At 46.0% G+C, this 19,806-nt stretch overlaps 1 protein-coding gene across 3 annotated transcripts in view; it reads right to left on the reverse strand.

Annotated features, from left to right (window-relative positions):
- The window catches only part of LOC124468790 (kelch-like protein 29), a 132,448-nt gene that overhangs the window by 57,031 nt on the left and 55,611 nt on the right, over positions 1-19,806 (reverse strand). For all 3 annotated transcript variants that reach the window (XM_047021750.1, XM_047021749.1, XM_047021751.1), the window contains 2 exons: positions 12,112-12,259; positions 7,910-8,434 (listed from right to left, as the gene is read on the reverse strand). In XM_047021750.1, coding sequence (XP_046877706.1) covers positions 7,910-8,434; positions 12,112-12,259 — 673 coding nt within the window. The remainder of the gene's footprint in view (positions 1-7,909; positions 8,435-12,111; positions 12,260-19,806) is intronic.

Consider the following 19,806-nt stretch of genomic DNA (forward strand, 5'->3'; position numbering starts at 1 on the left):
GAATTTGTCTGTGTTTGAAAGTGTGTATGTGTGTGTCTCTAACATTTTCTGTCTCTAGCTGTCGCTGCCCTCTACCATACCCTGAGCTGGTAATACACATCTGATTTAACAACTGTGTGACCCTCTTTGTGGCCTTCTGGAGAGCTGTCTGGGCCCCCAGTTAATTGGCCATCTTTGTTTCACTCCAGGCTGACTTTGAGAGGGAGTTTCGCAGGAAGGGAAGACTATGGGGAAAGAGCCACTATCAGATATCATGCCCACATCTACGGCCTTCCATAACTCCCTTCCAGCAACAACAACAAGCCTGGACGTGAGCCAGATGGAAGAGAGAGAGAGAGACAGAGAGACAGAGAGAGAGAGACAGAGAGAGACAGGGAGAGAGAGAGAGTGAGAGAGACAGAAAGAGAGAGAGACAGAGAGAGAGACAGAGAGAGAGACAGAGCGAGAGAGACAGGGAGAGAGAGAGACAGAAAGAGAGAGAGACAGAAAGAGAGAGAGAGAGACAGACAGGGAGAGAGAGAGACAGAGAGAGACAGAAAGAGAAACAGAGAGAGAGACAGGGAGAGAGAGAGACAGAAAGAGAGACAGAAAGAGAGACAGGGAGAGAGAGACAGAGAAAGAGAAACAGAGAGATAGACAGAGAGAGAGAGAGTAGAACAAGCTAGTCTCTACAGCTTTGGTTAGCTTCATCTGTCTAGGTCAGAATGATGTGATGTTGAAGGTCAGTTCATCAAACCTTCATTAACCTCATCGGAAATCAATCACACTTTCAACTCCTTAATTGAAGTGTAATTTGTTTGTTGAATTGAACTACGTGAAATTGAATGAGGCAGAACAGTACTGTCTACAGAAACAGCCAGATAGTTGGAAGTGTCACTGGCTGTCACTACTCGCAGTGAGTGATGTTGTGTGAACGCAAGCTGATGACTCCCACGCGCTTGTCCATGTGTGTGCTTTTGGAAGTGTGCTTGCAAGTGTGTATGCATTTGGCTGTATTCTTGCGTGTGTGTGTGTGTTTTTGGATGTGTGTTTACGTGTGTTGGGATGGTTAGGAGAGGTGAGAGAGTTCCCCCTCTACCTCCTGCCAGTACAAAGAAAAAGACAGGTATGGATTTCAGGTTAAATATTAAGCACATACTTATTAAAGTTCTAAGTGTCAAGCACACCGAGGAATAAGCTTTGCATGCTTAGGTTTTAGTGTGCTTTTTATAAAGATAATAAGGCAAAGGAGACAGTTTGATTGGGCCGTTGAAAAGGAGAGACAGAAAGACATTTCTACATTCGATCCAGCTGTCAAAGACAAACTAGCAATCTGGACTTCAGTCATTTTTTTCCTTCTCTCTCCTCTGGTAATCTGTTCTTCCTTCAAATTTCCCCTGTCAGTCTGTGATGCTGGTGTTCCCAGCTGAAAACAGAACATTAAAAGACTGACTTACAACTCAGTGGCCTCAGTGGATGAGTAGTGAAAAGCAATGAGGAGAGGAGAGGGAGAGAATAAAAAAGGAGGGAAACAGTATCACGAGGGAGCTAAGGTGGAGTAAAAGGGGGAGAGAAAACACAGGAGAGGATGAGTGCAGCTGGAAGCAGGTGCAAGGTACGGGGGGAATGGGGAGGGTGGAGCGATTAGAGGAGAGTTAGAGTGGAAGTGAGAAGGACAGGCGTGGAAGAGGAGGCGGAGGCGAGCGGAGGAGGTTGGATGAAAGAAAGTGGGGGTAGGGGGGGGGGAATCAGTGGGGGGTGGGGGGATGGGGGAGCAGTTCCAGGGGCCACTCCAGCGTGGCAGGCGGCCCAGCTGGCTGCTTGGTGGCGGGCGAGGCTTGCGGTAGCGAGGAGAGGAGCGCCGTGTCTGTGATTATGCGTGTAGCAGGCGGCCTGTCAGGCCTGGGGTCCTGCGACTCTGCCGCACAGCGTTATCTTGAAAGGCCCATGATTAATCAAGGCTGCGCTGCTTTCTGCATGGAGGAGGCGGTAGAGGGATGATCAATCTTAATGAGCCATCCACCGTCTCTATATTAACTGCAGGGGGATGTAATGTATGGGCTCGTGGAGGGGCCGCTCTTGTTTAAAACGCGATAACGAGGGAGAAGGAGAGGAACTGTCCTCTTCTCCTCTGGCACACAGTCACGGCCCTCTCTCTCTCTCCCTCTCTCTCCTTGGTTTCTCTCTCATGCTCCCTCCTTCCTTCCTGCTGTCCCATGCTCTCTTTCTCTCTCTCCCTTTCTCTCTCATCCCTTTGTCTTTTTAACTTCATTTTTTTGGCTTGCTCTGCTCCTGAGAAGCGTACTGGTAGTTGAGATGCTGACATCTCAATGGAAGCCATCATAAGTAAAGTTAAAGAGACAAGAAGAGGCTTCCGCAGGTGCCTGGCGTCTACAGAGGCCTGCAGGTATCCGGACTGCTCCCGCCGATGCAGAATGAGATGCTTGAGTCGATAAATATGTCAGCGCTATGTGTGGATCTTATTTATCAAGGTTACTGCAGACATTTACCTTATCGCCAAGGTACTCATTCATTCCATAGAAGTAGACTCCGAGAACAGGGTAATTATAATGTTTATCAACCACATAGTGGCGTATAATTATTCAACTCCACAGGAAAGAAAGCAGTGGATTTGTCAAGGGAACCCAATGCTTTTTGCATTTTGTAGAAGTGTGGATACTTTCATTTTGCAACATAAGCCATATTGATCGACTCTTCAAGACATTAGGCTTCAACTCCAGACGACATTAATAGTTCTCAAGTGGTTGATGGGGCATAAGGGCTATCAAATACAAAGCCTTGCAAGTATATTCAAGCTGGGAAAAAGATTATCTGTGAAAGTCCCAGTTCCCCTTTCCTTCCTTCTCTCGGTAGTATGCAACTAAACACATTTGTTAAGCACACTGTGCACCTGAAAGAGCCCACTACTTCAGTGTTTACATGATTAAGAAGGTAAACAAGCGAGGAGCTGAGCCATCGCAGCTCTGTCCTTTTCTATTCATCATATCTTTGTGGTTCAAACAGGAAAGGAACCAGCTAGACTCAGGGGTGTCCAATCCTGGTCCTCGAGGGCCACTGTCCTGCATGTTTTAGATGTTTCCCTGCTCCAGCACACCTGATTCAAATGAATGGGTCGTTATCAAGCTCTGTGGAAGCCGGGTAATGACCATTCATTTGAATCAGGTGTGCTGGAGCAGGGAAACATCTAAAACATGCAGGACAGTGGCCCTCGAGGACCAGGATTGGACACCCCTGAGCTAGAGTAACAACTTCAGCTCACCTCCCAAAGGTGTGACTCTCGTTGACCAATGGGACCCGCCAAAGCTCACTCCCCCCCCCCCCCCCCCCCCCCGTGGGAAATGTCCCATCACACCACTTTCATGGGTTTATACCTTTTAAAGTATGTTTTTCTTTTTTTTTTTACAAATAAACATTTTCCTTCCCTCCCACCTCCAAAACAGTCCTGATATGGATAGCTTGAGATAATCTCTTTCGTAAACACCACCGTGATTTTTAATGAGTTTGGCCATTGCTGCTAGACTACTTACTTCACAGATGCTGATCACACCAGCCTGTTAATATAATCCAAGCTTTGCCCGAGTATCCCTTTTTTAATCATATACCAGAGATGTATAATTTACTATAGAGAAGCGCTAGAATTTCTCAACTCTCACAGTGTGCAAGTGCAAGGAAGCACTATATAATGAATTTGTTTTGCATGATTAATGCCTTCGGTGTGACGATAGCTGTTAGTCTTTGTTTTAATGACTGTCTCAGACAGCCTGTCATACTGGATGTCAGCATCACTGCAGTGGTAAAGTCGCTAAATAAATGTTGACTCATTTGCAAGCTAAACAACTGATAGTCGTGGGCTTTGTTGACGAACGGTATTACCAGAACTACTTATTAACTGTTCTTACCTGCACTGAACGATCCGTCAGGATATGTCGGCGTCAATCAGACAATCAGCGTGAAAGGAAAATATCTGTATTGTAGCACCATCTCCCTCATTTGGAGCAGGGTTAAAACAACACCGCCAGTCCAGATAATCCTTTTGCACAACACGTGTAGAAAGGGCCCCTCTTTATCTGCACAAGCCTGGCAAACATGTCCCATCCTGATGAATCCTAGTTCCCATCTTCTTTGAAACATCAAATGGCGTCGGTATACCATAATGAAGCATACTGACATCATCTATATCGAAGCCATTTGTAGATCAGGCATTGCTACAAAGCATATATTTTGTTGCAAAGACCATGGTTGAATGATGATGACCCTTGCACTGATCCAATCCAGCAGAAGGGGGGGGGGGTGGAGGGCAGTGTTGGAGGTGAGACGCCCCTGTCTCATCCTACCATGGTAAAACACAGAACTTAACTCAGCCACGCATCTTAATTGCATTTGCTACCAGCTCCCTATCTCCTGGGTCCCTCGATGATGGCTGATGTGAGCTGACTGGAAGATGAACTTTAAGGGAGGGGTGGAGGGGGTGGTGTGTGTGTGCCAGCATGTGTATGTGACTGTGTGTGTGTGTGTGTGTTGGGGGGGGAAGGGGGGGGGGGGCTAGGGTGGTTAAGGCCACTGAGGTAGAGAAGCATTAAAATGCTGTTTGGCGTGAGAGGAGTGAGATGGTTTTCCTGCAGCACATGCTCTGCTTAGCGGCGAGGACATAACCAGGCCTGAGCGGCAGGTACCAGAGTGAACCCTCCGCTTCCAGGTGTCTGTACATCAGCATTGCTGGAGTAAAGGGATTTCTACACTTGATACAAAAAATATCCTGAGGCTCCCCTATTACAATAAATCATACACATTTTAATACCATCAGGAAGATGAGGTGAAAAACATGATTAAAGATTAACTTTTGTCAAGAGACAGAACGGTAGCCGGTTTTTGAAATTTGCACAATGTGAAAAAATTAGTGTTGTGAACCTGGCATTGATTGTACATTTTACTAGTGAACTTGTGCTTGAATAATACGATGCCATCAATCAGAGAGAAGACCCTGCTGAGCTGCCACAGCATCGCAGGCAGCTTCCACATCATCAACGTGCCTAGCCATCCATTTTAATGTCTAGGTCAATAGAGTCTGACTGACTGATCCGACAACCACTCTCCAAAGCCTGTCTATTTCCCCGTTTGTTAAATTCACCATTCACTGTTATATGTAGTGCAGTGTGGCATGCGCGCGTATGATGGCTCGTTCTCTTTCTGGTGCAAATGCCATCAGATTACCTGGTACGCCACCCTGGCCAGCCTCTACCATCTCTGGGAGAGACATACGCAAGGCTGGGAAGGCAGACTGACAATCAGGGGGACAAGGGGTGATTTGTATTCATCCTCAAAACAGACACATCTCCAGGAGAGCTGTGCTGTGGAGGAGAGAGACCCAGTGGATCCCAAGCAGTAGGATCAGAGCCTGGAGAACAGCAAGCAAGCTAGCAGGAGGACTCTGGCCAGGGGGAGACAATGTAAAGCTGCACTGTTTTAGGATCCAACCAACCCCCACCCCGCACACACACACACACACACACACACACACACAAAGCCTGTAAACACTCACATTTCCACAGGCCCAATTAGCTCTACCATAAGCCAGACCTTTTTCCTTTTACCATCTTTACATTTTAAAGCTTTCTTGGTGTGGTTGGATGACAAATGCAAACAGTCAATCTGCTGAGGTTAAGTTAAAGCCAAGTTTGCAATAAAACCTGAGTATTTGCTGGTTGCAGGAAGGGAGGGGATGATTTAGGGGTTATCTGGTTTGCTGTGGTTGAAGGAAGACACAACTAAGATAAAACATTACTTAGTTCATCCTTCATTTTGATTTCCCAGCCATTGCACCAAGGCCTCATGTCATGAACCAACCAAAGGAAGGACACCCTGTGTCAGTCAAAGCTGATGGCAAGTGTGTTTGTGTGTGTGTGTGTGTCTTGGCTCACAAAGACACCCTGTGCCTTCCAGAACCCCTTATCATCGTCCAGCTTTTAGAAGGCCGTTCCCACAGACCTGGGATCTGATTAGCCGAGCCTCCAGCCCAAGCCTCAACAATTAGAGGGCTGATTCCAGGCCCAGGAGCAGTGGAGCAAGATCACCTCAGACTCAGTATATCCTCTCAGGCTCTAGAACCCTGGGTCAACTGCCAGTCAGGACCGACAGGTAGCACTATCTGAAGCCAACATGTCCAGGGGTGTTTTTGAAAGACTAACCAATCCCTGTTAAACGAGTGGAAGAGCCACAGGAAGATAAACAAATAGGTAGGAGACAGAGAGGGAGAGAGAGAAAGAAAGAGATGCAGAGGGAGAGAGAGAGATGCAGAGAGAAAGAGATGGAGAGAGAGAGAGAGAGAGAGAGAGAGAGAGAGAGAGAGAGAAAGAGAGAGATGGAGAGAGAAAGAGAGAGAAATAAGGGGGCTTGTAGGAGGTGTGTGGTCTGCCTGCCATTAAGACTGAAAGGTTAAGTGCTCATCAGGGTGACTCTGTCTACTCCACTGTGAGAGGAGGGACGGCAGGTCGTTCAGACAAACGCAAACGTCGCTAATTCACTGTTACTCAAGAGGTCAAAGCTCTCTCCATTATCCCTGTGACTTCCCAACACTGAGGTAGCAGACAAACACCCAAAAGCAACGTCCACAAAGTCCCCTACGCCACCATACAGCAGGGATCACTCAGAGTGCAGTTTAAAGTAGAGCTTAAAGAAATCTCTTCAATCAGATCCTGTAGAAAAGATTGGTGCTACGGGTTTGTAAAAACAACAACATTTTCCAGAACACAAAGCTTGTTTAGTTAACTTCAGTTAAACAGTTAATTTGACTGTATTTTGTACTAGCTTCCATTGTTGACCTGCCTGGAAAGCTATGACAGATTGCAGTCTGCACTGCTACAAAGACATTTTATGTCTATGAATTCATGATGGTGTATATTTTCATTATAAGGAAAGGCTGGTGCTGTACATCATTCTGTCAACTGGTTCCATGCAGAGTCCTGTGCCCCACAAAGCAGAATATTTACTCCAAAAACAGGACGTCTTAGTTTCTGAGTGACCAGCGCTGACTATACTTGGTCTATAGAGTTTGAAACAAGTCTACAGGACAAACAACAAACACTAGAATCTTGTGACAGTCTGGGTAAATACTGAATCTCACTGCACGTTCTTCTAATTGTCTACACTTCCAATTTCATCTGCTGTCTGATTTAAATTTGGCTCAGGTAGATTCTACCACAATTGCTTTTTACATCAATCTGGAAACTCATTTACACACGTTTTATTGATCTGATAAAAAAAATCTAATGAGTTGGAAAAAAAAGCCAATCTAAACCTGAATTAGAAGCTTCATTAAATGTGAAAATTGGTCAGGGAATAGTGAACATCTGTTTCGGGCAGCATCACAAACTCCAAGGTTACCAAACAGCAATTTACAGCTTATAGACTCAGGCTAGATCCGTGTTACTCGCTAGCTTGACAAAACAACAAGAGTCTTAGAGGGAAGCTTAAAGTGACTGCTGGCGTGAGGGAACAAGAGGGACCCTCGACCTTGGAGGTGCTTTGAAGAGAGCTGGCAGAGTTTCCAGGTTGTGTTTTAACAGCCTCCTTCTAGGTGTGTTGGTGGGCGTGTTTACCACTGCTGGTGTCCCAGGGTGCTGGGCCACAAGGCAGGACAGGGCCTGGCTGACTCGCTCTCACTGGGGTCACAGACAGGGCACTGCCTTGGCCAGTTAACTGAAGGCTCGGGGATTAGGTAAGTCATTTTGAAGTGAATTTGATATTCCAAGGGGGACAGGGCACTGCATGTTACTATGATGTCTAATGGCTTTAATGGGTTAAAATACCTGTTGTTATTTAGGATATGGACTGAGAAGAAATAGGCTCCGTTGAACATTATGGACACAGATGCTTTGTTGCGGGCAGGCTACCTTGGCTGAAGCTCTCTTACCTTTGGGATGTCCGGGGTCCGTGAACTCGTACTTCCCCATTCCAACCGTTCGCAGCATCTGCAGCCCATTAGGACCGTCCTGATTGGCCGATGCTGTGGGCTGGGTCTGAGGTGCCGACTGACCATTGGTCATGGGCAGTGCGGGGGGCTGGATGAGGGGCAGATTGGGGTGGGGGGTTAGGTGGCCGTTGCCCATCACGCTGTGGGGGTTTGGGTGGACCACCTGGCTGGCGGCTGTGAGGGGCGAGGGGGCGACGGGGTGCTGGGCTGAGGGGTAGGGAGGCTGGTTGGGCATACTAAGCACCATGGAGGGGGGTTGCTGGGAGGAGTGAGGGGGTAGCTGGAAGTGAGCTGTCATCAGGGGGTGGTGGGGGGGCATGGGGGTCTGGATGGAAGGGGTCACCCCTATGATGGGGGACTGGACTGTTACACTGTGACTGAAGGAGGGGGGCTGGGCGAGGGCGTAGGAGTGGGGGAGCAGGCTAGGCTGGCTCACTGCTGCTACTGGAGGAACCCATGGAGGACCTGGAGAGGGGGGGAGAGAGAGAGAGAGAGAGAGAGAGAGAGAGAGAGAGAGAGGGAGGGAGAGGAGGGAGGGAGGGAAGGAGAGTGAGAGAGAGAGAGAGAGAGAGAGAGAGAGAGAGAGAGAGAGAGAGAGGGAGGGAGGGAGGGAGGGAGAAATAAGAGAGAGAGAGAGAGAGAGAGGGAGGGAGGGAGGGAGGGAGGGAGAGAGAGAGAGAGAGAGAGAGAGAGAGAGAGAGGGAGGGAGGGAGGGAGGGAGGGAGAAATAAGAGAGAGAGAGAATGGGACAGAAGGAAGGAGGGGGACAATGAGAGAGAAACCAAGGAAGTATGAGATAAAACTCTTAAGTAGTGAGAAAAGAATGTTTCAAGAAATGAAAAGCTGAAAACCCAGTCACTGCCTGTCTGCCAATAACCAATCTCCTAGTGTGTCACTATAACATTGTACTTTTAAGGCGGTGGAGTTCAGTCTAGCCATAAAAGAAGACCACGACAAAAGTTTAATAATATAAGACTAGGTGGACGTTCAGCCTAAATAGGAAAATGTATTATTCATAGAATTTATTTAAATTCCAAATTCAATATATTTTGCATTGAAAGGGATTTCCAAAGCATGGTCCCTTATAGGTCCTCATCACTTCTTTCCACATCTCCCGTTTCATATATGAAACATGCAGTTATAGACAAGAAGGAAGACAGGAAGTTGTTCCCCCCCCCCCAGAGGTGTCAGTGCTGCTTCACTTTATGTCCATCTGACTTCCTCTCATCACTCACTGCCAATAAAGGAGGCTGGATGTGACAAACCCAATCCTGACCAAACTGTTACGATCATACGAATTTAAAGATCAGATAAAGGTAAGGACTTTGCTAAAGGGATGTGAGTGTACATTGATTCCTAAGGAAACATGCCGGATAGACAACAAGCAAGGCTGAGTGCTATTTATCATGTATAAGTGCATGTGTTTACTCTGAGTGAGAGAGGCAATCACAGGCGTACCCAGAGGCAAGAAGCCATGGCTGTGAGGATCAGTACTGGGAGGAGAGACTCGGACCCATCTGATTAATCTCATAAATATGCAGCCATATTGGACGACGCCTCTCTCTCTCTCTCTCTCTCTCTCTCTCTCTCTCTCTCTCTCTCTCTCTCTCTCTCTCTCTCTCTCTCTCTCCCCCTCTCTCCCCCTCTCTCTCTCTCCCCCTCTCTCTCCCTCCCCCCCTCTCTCTCTCTCTGTCTCTCTCTCTCTCTTTCTGTCTCTCTCTCTCCTTCAGCAATAAAAATAGCTTGCCACTCCAGAGAGGGGTGAAAGGCTAAATCATACCATGCAAAAGAAAAGAAAGAAGATTAAAACCACATTATTCATGACACTGGCCGTGCCGACTCCCCCGTCTGACTATAGAAAGACACAGAGGGGCTTCTGGGAATATCTCCTTGCGTTAGCTGGAGAGCAGAGGCCACTTCAGTGCATAATTCACATCAGTCCTTGGGCTAATCATCTCCAGCCTCGCACTTCATTTCCTTGTTTTCAACTCCATCCCGTACAGGATTTAAATCACTTGAGAGGAACTAGGGTATCGTGTTAATTCCTAAATGTTGTAGCTTGATTGTGATTAGCGAGGTTTTAACAAGCAGACCTCTTTTGGTGGCGCTGATTTCAATTTGATACATATCTCTCCTCCTCTTCTCTGTCATTTGTATTAAAGGGCTCCTGTACGTTTCTGAACGACAATCAGTCTTTTGACAAAAAAAGATATATAATGAAGTACAAGACAGAGCTCATTAGCATGGGCCCAACATACACTCATATTTGTAGGCCCTGGCAGTAAAGCTAATGAAAGGTTTAAGAAGGGAAAAGTAATTGCATTAACATTAAATGGATCCCAGTCTTGATTGCTCTCTTGTACCCCTTAATTAAAATGTGTGAGGATGAAATATTGGTTGTTTCATAAGTGCTCCTTCGTCCTTTTAAAAACGCCTATTGCAATTCCAAGAATTACTCAATCAACCCCTAATTGTCAACGTATCTGGCTCTCATTTTGATGAATATAAATTTAATTGCAAATAAAAGTTAATCTCACGTCAAAGCTTCAGAAATGTGACTTTGTCTTTGTACAAGTGAAAGGAAGTTTACTTTTTTTTCCAACAGAAACCTTGTTAAACAGCCAGCCACTGTAAACTTTCCATAGACACTATTGATTAATTCTGGCACACTTGGCGGGAGAACTTTTTCGCAACTCAGTTCAGTGAAGTGTGAAGCAGAGTGGGGTTTCATTGCCAATGCTAGTCACAGTTTTGGTATGGCTCGCACACTCACACGCATCAATATGCAACACTATGCTTGGATTTGAGTGTCATATGCACCAAAGCTGCCGGCTGGGTGACATCTCACTCTCCTTCCTCTCTTAGCCAGCCGAGTTAGACACACTGTCAGCATGGCAGCTCCGTCATGGGGGCCTTTCAGCTTGCTCTTTAACCCCCCAGCGGGGCTCCGGAGGGGCGCGCGCGGGGGGGGGGGGGGGGGCACGACGGGTGGCACGGCCCACACTGACCACCGAGATTACTGCAGTGTCAGATCACAATCAAACCAAAGTAGATTTCTGCTATTATTATTAGATCAGAGTATTATTTTCAGTGAGTTATCACTGTCTTTGCACTGACGACTTAATTATCAACCAACTACTCCAATTAAATAATTATTGAGACTGTGAATTACAGTTAGCACATAATTAGATACTAAAGCACAGCTATACAGTAGTGCATTGACATTGTGTTAGCTGAAGAGAATGAATGAAGTGAGAATGAATAACAGTTGCAGGGAACATTTTGCTGTGTATACACTGCATTCTAGACGGCGTTTGCTACGACAGTGATGTGAGGCGAAAAGGTACACGAGAGCACGAACACTCTCTATATTATTTTAAAATTAGACCCATTTGCAATGAGCAGGAGGCAAGAGGCCAGAGGAGCAACAGAGGCAAATTGACTGCTCTAGGGCAGAGCCATTCTGGGTGAGTTCATTAGAATGGGAGCAAAACTTCCAGCACTTGCTTAACCCATTACTGTCAGTCTAGGTGCCACAGTAGGCCTCTTCACTTCTGACAGCTCTTTAAAGTGGCTTGGATAGCTTTAATATCGGTGACACTGAAATTAGACTGTGTCAAGATCCATTAGAGAACTTTGAGAGTTGTGTAAAACCTGATATGCTAATACGGGCTGCTGCTAGCTTGATTTGATCTACCTCTTCACGACGAAATAACTACTGTGTCTACAGTGTGCTAAATATGATAACACATAAGAATGTGTACACACAAACATACTGTACAAATTAATGTGTCTGTGTGCATGTTGTGTGTGTGTGCATGTTGTGTGCATGTTGTGTGTATGTGTGTGCATGTTGTGTACATGTGCATGTTGTGTACATGTTGTGTGTGTGTGTGTGTGCATGTTGTGTGTATGTGTGTGCATGTTGTGTACATGTGCATGTTGTGTACATGTTGTGTGTGTGTGTGTGTGCATGTTGTGTGCGTGTGTGTGTGCATGTTGTGTGTGTGTGTGTGTGTGCATGTTGTGTGCGTGTGTGTGTGCATGTTGTGTGTGTGTGTGTGTGTGCATGTTGTGTGCGTGTGTGTGTGCATGTTGTGTGTGTGTGTGCATGTTGTGTGTGTGTGTGTATGCACTAGTACCGGTGGGCTCGCTGTCCCGGTGCTGCTTGTTGGGGGGCTCGTCTGTCTCCCAGGGTGTGAGCTGGTTGATGGGCGTCTGGCCCCACCGCACCCCCGGGGCCAGCAGCAGACCTGGAGCCTGGCTCTCTCCAGGAGACAGCCCCGACACCTGCAGCACACAACAACAACAACACATTAGGCAAACACATCCGCCAAGCTTTCATCTACTGCCCCGTCTCCCAAAGCATCTGCTAAAGCTGAACTGAGGTGAAAAGGAGAATATCCACACTGCAAAAAAGGTCTGCTAAAATACAAGAAATTAAGACTAAATCTGAAGAGAAAATGACTTAATACTAGTGAAATTATCTTTCTGCATCGACAGATAATTTTACCCGACAATATATCTTAAAATAAGTTGGTTCCAGTCTAAAAATAAGTAGGCTTGAGAATATACCACAAATTAAAAGATAGAAACTAGTAAATAATTTGGAAACAAGATAGTAAATATTATATTTCCAAAACTAAGATTTAAAATATTGGCAAGCAGAACAATTCGCAGTGAGTCCAGAAACAGAAAGACTCGTGAACACGTGTACGCAACATGGTAGACGGGAGCGTGGTGAGCTGACGGCTGAAGTGTTCATGGACCTACTGTGACCAGGCCTGAGAGAAGGCAGTCTCACACACAAGGCAGAGAGAACTCTGATTGCAGTAATTGGTGAGGATGCTGATTGCAATCTCACAAAAGGCCCAGAATAACTGACTACATTCACAAGAGCACTTGATCATATAGATTGAGCATATGGTATGTTATTATTCAAATATAATGTTCAACGTTCTAATTAGGTGTAAAGTGCTGGCTTCCCTGCGTGGTGTGGTGCAACCTTTGCCCTGCATGGGTGGATTTCTCAGAATAAATGTTTATAAAGTGAAGGAAAACCTTAGACCTAAAGCCTGACACAACAGAAGCATGGTTAACACTTTATTTCGATGGTCCGTCTGTTGACACGCTAAAGGTTATCAGTAACTACTCAGTAGCATGTCAACAATGTATCTGTTTACATTCAACAAAACAGTTTCAACACATATGTAGTTATGCATTCAACTAACTGTCTGCAGGATATCAGGTGCATTTCAAGTGTTGATCTACAGATTTTACTGAAAGTGTCTGCTGACTTTCAAAGCTTCAGTAGTTACTGATAATAACCTATAGGGTGTCAACAGATGGACCATCGAAAGAAAGTGTTACCGAAGCATTGATATTGATTTCAAACAATTTACCTTCAAACTGAAAAAACTGTTTTCCAGGCAGAGATGAGGGACAGAGAAAAATGGCCTTTAGAAAACCGAAGTGATATCAATGTGAGAGTTGGGATTAAACCCATCTGCAACAAATACAACTTTGAGCTAGCTGGCTCCCACAGCACAGGTCAGTGCAGGACGTCCAATATGTTCTGCCGATGGCGGAGTGAGGAATGTTATCAGGGCTCCCCAGCCTGATGAAAACACAAGGGTCAATCACCATTGGACCCCACAGCAATATTTGCTCCTTCGTATCTCAAGTAGGGAGGCAGGGTTTAAGACCCAGGGTACGGAGTGGTCGGGCAGGGTGGGTCCACGTCGCATCGCGGCCAGCCTTCTGAGTTAATAGAAAAGACCTAGTCACCAGACCTGTCTGCACCTACTCTCAACCCTCCCTTCATTCCATTACCCACCCTGACCTCCACTTCATCAAACTGCCCATCATGAATTTCTCTCAGACGCATCGACGGGCCATGTACCGTCCTCCCTTATAACCAAACTCCAACTCAATGATTGTCTGGCTCGCTGAATGCACAATCAAACCAGTGCTGTTTTGAATTAATGTGTAGCTTTACATACATGATGGTTCCCATCTCTGAGAAATTCCCGTCCTCCTGAAATGTGGCTTCATCACAGCTTTCTACAAGATGTGACGCTGTGCCACTGCTGAAACATTATTACTGATAGTACAGATATGTAAGTACAGGGAATATCAGACAACTTGAAGTTAATTTAAGTGCCACATGCTTGGCGAATGCACAGGTATTTGACAGTCTTACTACACTAGGCAAAAGTAGATAAGAAAATATCTTATAGCAACACTAGTCATTCTGACTAAAAGTGTGCATCGAGGGGCAGCTCAAACTGCCAGGCGGGAGTCTGTTGCAGTACAGTATGTCCAGCTGCTGTTGCAGTACAGTATGTCCAGCTGCTGTTGCAGTACACTACTGAATACGATCCAGCTCAGACAGGAGGAGAGAGAGATAGCTGAGACTGATGGGAAAACATCAGCTCTTAATACCTAGGAGCTAACAACGCTCCGAGGTAAAAGAGGGGTCCGTTTCTCTGAGGAGAGTTGTTTTTCTGTCTATGATCTGCAGTAGTTATCACTGTAATGAGAGCTTAGTGTCTTCCACGCTGTTCCTCCCTCTTCCATTATCCACGTTCTGGCTTTCCTCTGCAGTGGGATCCTCAATAAGACTCCTGCTCTCTAAATCGTCTAAATAATCTCTAAAACATACGCCCAAAAGAATCGTTTCCCTTCTCATTATCTCCTAAGAGTGAATCCGTAGGACATTGTTTGACAGCACAGGCACACTCCGCTATCTGTCATCATCACAATGTCAATGAAAATTATTATAATTGAAAACTATCAGCTCTGAAATGTCAAACACACACAAACTCTCACACACAGCCCCTATAGTATGATTATTAAGATGGCAGAGTATCCGCAGGCAGGTGAGCAGCATAAGATTTGCTGGAGTCACGCGTGTGCCTGTTCCTTTCTCCCCGGCCTCCCATTACCACTGTCCGGCAGATGGATTCTGGATTGTCGCTATGGTTACCCAACTGCCTCTGACTCCACAAAAACCAAACTGGAGACAAAGAAAAAAGACGTTGAAAAGGGAACAGGGGGAAGAAAAGACTGAAAAATATTTTTTTGGGTGGTGCCAAGATGAGAATTTTTTATTTTGTGACTGGCTGGGGATTTTGACCAAACCAACAGCTTTGTTCCGTAGGAGGAAGGTTCTGGAGTACAGGTGCACAGTGAGAAAACCCTCACACACACACACACACACACACACTCCAAGACACTTTTGGAACACACACACACAACCTCAAACTGAAGCATCTGCACATGCAAACACCCACACAAACACACGCCATACTTGTTATCTTGCGACTCTTAAAAATGACAGCTTTGCCGGGTGACATCCCAACACACACTCGTGCACACGCACTGAACATTAGGTCACGTCTTGTCAAACAACTCCAAGCATCCATCTACTGCATCTACAGAAACACAAGCATTCTGTTGAAGCTTCATTACAAATCTACTGGGGCAGTCTGCTTCAGAATAAAGGTATACCACAGCCTGCAGCCCAGTGCGAACTACATACAGAACAACATACAGCTCTCTATTGGATTCCTGATGTATCAAATCATAGTACAACACACTCATAGTACATATAGTAAATCTTCTTTAATGACTATATTTAGATAATAGAGCTACTCCCCACAAACACACACACACAGACACACTACACATGCACACAGACACACACATGAATAAATAGAGTTTAACTAACTGTAAGTACAGTGCAAACTGTCCACAAAATAATTGCACATTACTGTGGCTTACAAAACTCAAATAACTGTCGCTATGGTTACCCAACTGCCTCTGAGCTGTGTCATGGAGCTTCTGCCAGACTGTTAGTAACAGGGGTTCTTACACACACACGCACACCCACACACAAACTAACATGACTGAATCATCACAAACATGAATGAGTTCATTATTTCCATCATAAACAAAATAAATAATACAAAATCCATACTTCTGTATGTTTTCGCAAGACCAAAGACCAATGCCTTTGCTTGCCATGGGAATAGCCTGCCCCTCAATAGAGGCTGTGGACATTGATTGTTTGGAACCAGACCTGGCCTTCTCTCACTGTCCAAACAAACAAGACTTTGTGTTTGCTGAGGTACTTTTGCTGAACCCACACCAGACTTATACAAGACCTCATTCCTTGAATAAAACCAATGAAAGGTGAACCCAGGGACACACAAGAACATCCACACATCCAGCATGACCTCCACACACACACACAATGTTGGAACGAGGGGAAAGCATGTAAGATTGAGGTATTAAGAAATGGCTGTCCAGTCGTGAGATGGGTTCTAGGATCTCCTGAGAAATCAGTTTATTACTCAACTCAGTGAGAGAGAGACACACAGTGAGAGAGAGAGAGAGAGAGAGAGAGAGAGAGAGAGAGAGAGAGAGAGAGAGCGAGAGAGAGAGAGAGAGAGAGAGAGACGGGCATGTCTATAAGACTGCAGTCCCCATGGTGCCCAAAACTTCACAGCACACACTGATCAAATCAACAAACTGCTGTGAGATTTAATAACAGGTTTAAGGGAAATTAGTAGGAAAGCAAGAGAGTGAGGGACTGACTCATTGTGGAAGGAGGTGTGTGTGTGAGAGAGAAAGAGACTGAAACAGAGGGAGAATGCAAACACACACACACCACAAATACACCTACACACACACACAGGTCAGCAACAATACTATTGTGAAAAGCTAATCTCATGAAATGTCATTAGCGGAACTGCCAGACACAATGAGATAGCACCGTGAAGCGAGCTGCCTTGCGCTACACCGGTTTATTACGTTCTGCCTTTTAAGGTTGCGTGTTCCACTGGTGACACGCCTCTTTATGGACAAGGAGGAAATAACTGGCCGCAGGCTGGTGGCATGCCCATCGCTCTGTAATATTGCTTGGCTGCCATGGTAATCGAGCTAGGGTGTTGAAGCCTTGTTGTTTTGATTCAGACAGCTTTATCAATTAATGAATGGCCAAACAGACACACTACGCACACTCGCTGGGTTCCTTATGGTACCATTTGTGGTGGCCGTTATTGTTAGATTTAAATGCACCCGAGCTATGATGCGACAATACACCTACAAGATCGGACCCCATCTCTCAGGAGATCCGTGTAGGCAAATTGAATCGTAATCTAAATATCAACAACGCCTGCTGTAGCTGTAGCAGTTTATTGATTTATTTTTCGCACCCGCAAAGTGATATCACATTATGATTCCACACCATAAACAAATCACGGGGAACAGTACTGTATGTGCAGGCGAGGAAATGCAATTTAACTCCAGCAGAAAAGGGTTTTTCTTCCCTTCGGCCAGGCACCGTCTGGGGGAGATGGAGAGAATGTAGCAGAAATGCGGAGAGTGATGGAGGTAACGCTTTGTGTCTGAAAAGGAGAGGGTGACGGGGAGGGAGGGAGGGGGATGATGGGCAGAGAGAGAGAGAGACCCATCCATCATACATGCTCGTATCATCTCCTCTGACATGTCATTTTCAGCTCTTCTAGGAAAGAAAAAGCCCAAACCTTTTTAAAGGGTCTTCTGACTGAAGCCTGGACCCACCGTGGAATGATGACCCACGGCAAACGCAAAAGAACAACCTGCGAAGAGTCTAGTTCTGCTCGCCATTCACCTACACAGCTGCTTCCTCTGTGTGAATACCCCGTGACACCTAAATGTGAGGTGCATTTGTTCTGGGCTGACGTCTTCATGGTCCTGAATGGTGGAGCGAGCGCATGGGGAAGCTGTAGATAATCTGCAAGACTGTGGCTAAGCAGAGCATCTCCCCTCGTAAACATAGAGACAATTTCGCCATTTTGGGAGCCATTTTAAGATGCAGTGGTGGTTAACATGGCGAACTGCGCTTTGCTGTGGACAGGCAGAGTATTGGATTTGACAGCAGGCTGCTGGACTGAGAGAATAGAAACAGAGATATTGTTTTCCTTGTCGGCACGGGAGCAAATGCACAGTGCCGAGGGAATCTACAATATCTGTTTTAACTTGATCAAGTTCAGCAGCTCCTACCACCGAGTTTATTTTTAGTTTTATCGTACCGCATTGCCCTTACCAGAAAATAACTTGTCATCCAGAAGATACTGATGAAGATATTGTACTTCTTTAAACACTATCATACTTGTATAAGAAGACAACAATGTATGTTTATGAAATCCTGTTGAGGGAGTTGTTCATTATGTTACAATGCTGGATTAGGCTGCAACCTGCATACAACCTGCATCACAGCCACTGGGATTTAGAAGGATGAATTCATAATGAACCTCATTCAAACTCCGGCCCTTTATTCTAATGCATGGCATTGTTAGAGGGCTGCCAAGCGAAGTAAAGGAACTGAAATTGATAACCTGGTCTTTTCATAGCACAACCTACCTTCCCCCTGTACCCTCGCTTAACACTGACCACCAACAGGGAGCCGCCTTGACAGACAAATTATATATACTATACATTTCATATATCATATATATTATATATACACTGTATATATACAAACACAGCTAACCAAAGCCTGGAGGAGATCTTTCACCCTCGCTACAGAGAGAGTCAACGTAGAGACGCTTAATTTCCCCCCCCCGGGCAAACGACTGAAGGGGAACGGACTTCACTTCCATTGAAATTCTTGCTAAGACATTTGGACAGCTCGGTGCCCTCCGCATCAGCACACACGTTCCGGAAAACAGGAGCGCGGTCAGGCCGGCGCGGTCGACAGGCTTCAGTAAGAAGCCGAGGCCTGGAAACCCGGCCTAATATCCCATGAGTGCCCGGTGGTTCAGGAGCACGTCCACCGCCCACTCCAACATTCCTCCTGTCCACTCCTTGAAGAGCACTGGGGTTGTTTTTGGCTACTCTCCTTGTTTGGAGCCTGTAGCTCGTGCTACCGTAGAGACGCTACTGTTTAGGTTTGGGCTGCTCTGTGGTTGTGCAGTAGCCCGCAGCTTTGGCTGAAGGAGGCAGCTGCAGCCGGGGCTCTGGGGAGAGGGGCCGGTGATTGGACGGAGGGTCTGATGAGACCTCTACGTGTCATAAGACCGCCTCCCAGAGGACATCATGTGGGCCACTGGGTCCGCGGCATACCCTCACAGCGGGCAGAGAGAGGCTCGGGACATCACAAGGCCCTGACCTCGGCTGATGTTTGGCCAGAGTATTGGGAACAAAATGTCCGCCGCCTGTCACAATTGTAGCCATGGGGACCGAGAGGCGACTTTATGGTTCTGCTTGAGCAAAGCTGAGCGAGGAAGTCTAGCCATGTGTACAAACACAAAGAGATGGTACAATACACACAGCAGTCTGCGAGGGACAAACCCTCTGGTTATCCAACAGTGGCATTTCTCTTTTCAAGTCTAACTTGGAATTAATATGGGTTCTGCAGTCCCAAGTGAGAGAGTAAAAAGGGGGATTATTTTGTAACTGCCTGATAATGAAGGGAAAGGCCCAATTCAGTGTTTCTGTTATGGACAAGAGTGATCAGTACAGCTGACATCGAGGACGGCTCTTCCAGAAGAGGTAGAAGTGTCATAAAGGAAGAGCCGAGAAGTGTTATGATAAATGAGTACTCTCATTGCTGCAACAATCTACATAAAAAACAACACATCTATGATGTTAAGAACAATGGGTGGAGATGTGTTTGTTTGTGTGGGCAAGAGTTTTCCAGGGATTGACAGGGAAGTTCAATTTTGTTCAATTTAAAAGCCATTTCAAACACTCCCACCTCTTTTCAATACGGCCAACACAGCTGCTATTGACAATGCACAGGCCCTCCTCCTCTCACTGTGCTGAATATTAATTATGGAAACTACAAA

Source organism: Hypomesus transpacificus, chromosome 6, assembly GCF_021917145.1.
Source record: "Hypomesus transpacificus isolate Combined female chromosome 6, fHypTra1, whole genome shotgun sequence".
In the NCBI taxonomy this organism is placed as follows: domain Eukaryota; kingdom Metazoa; phylum Chordata; class Actinopteri; order Osmeriformes; family Osmeridae; genus Hypomesus; species Hypomesus transpacificus.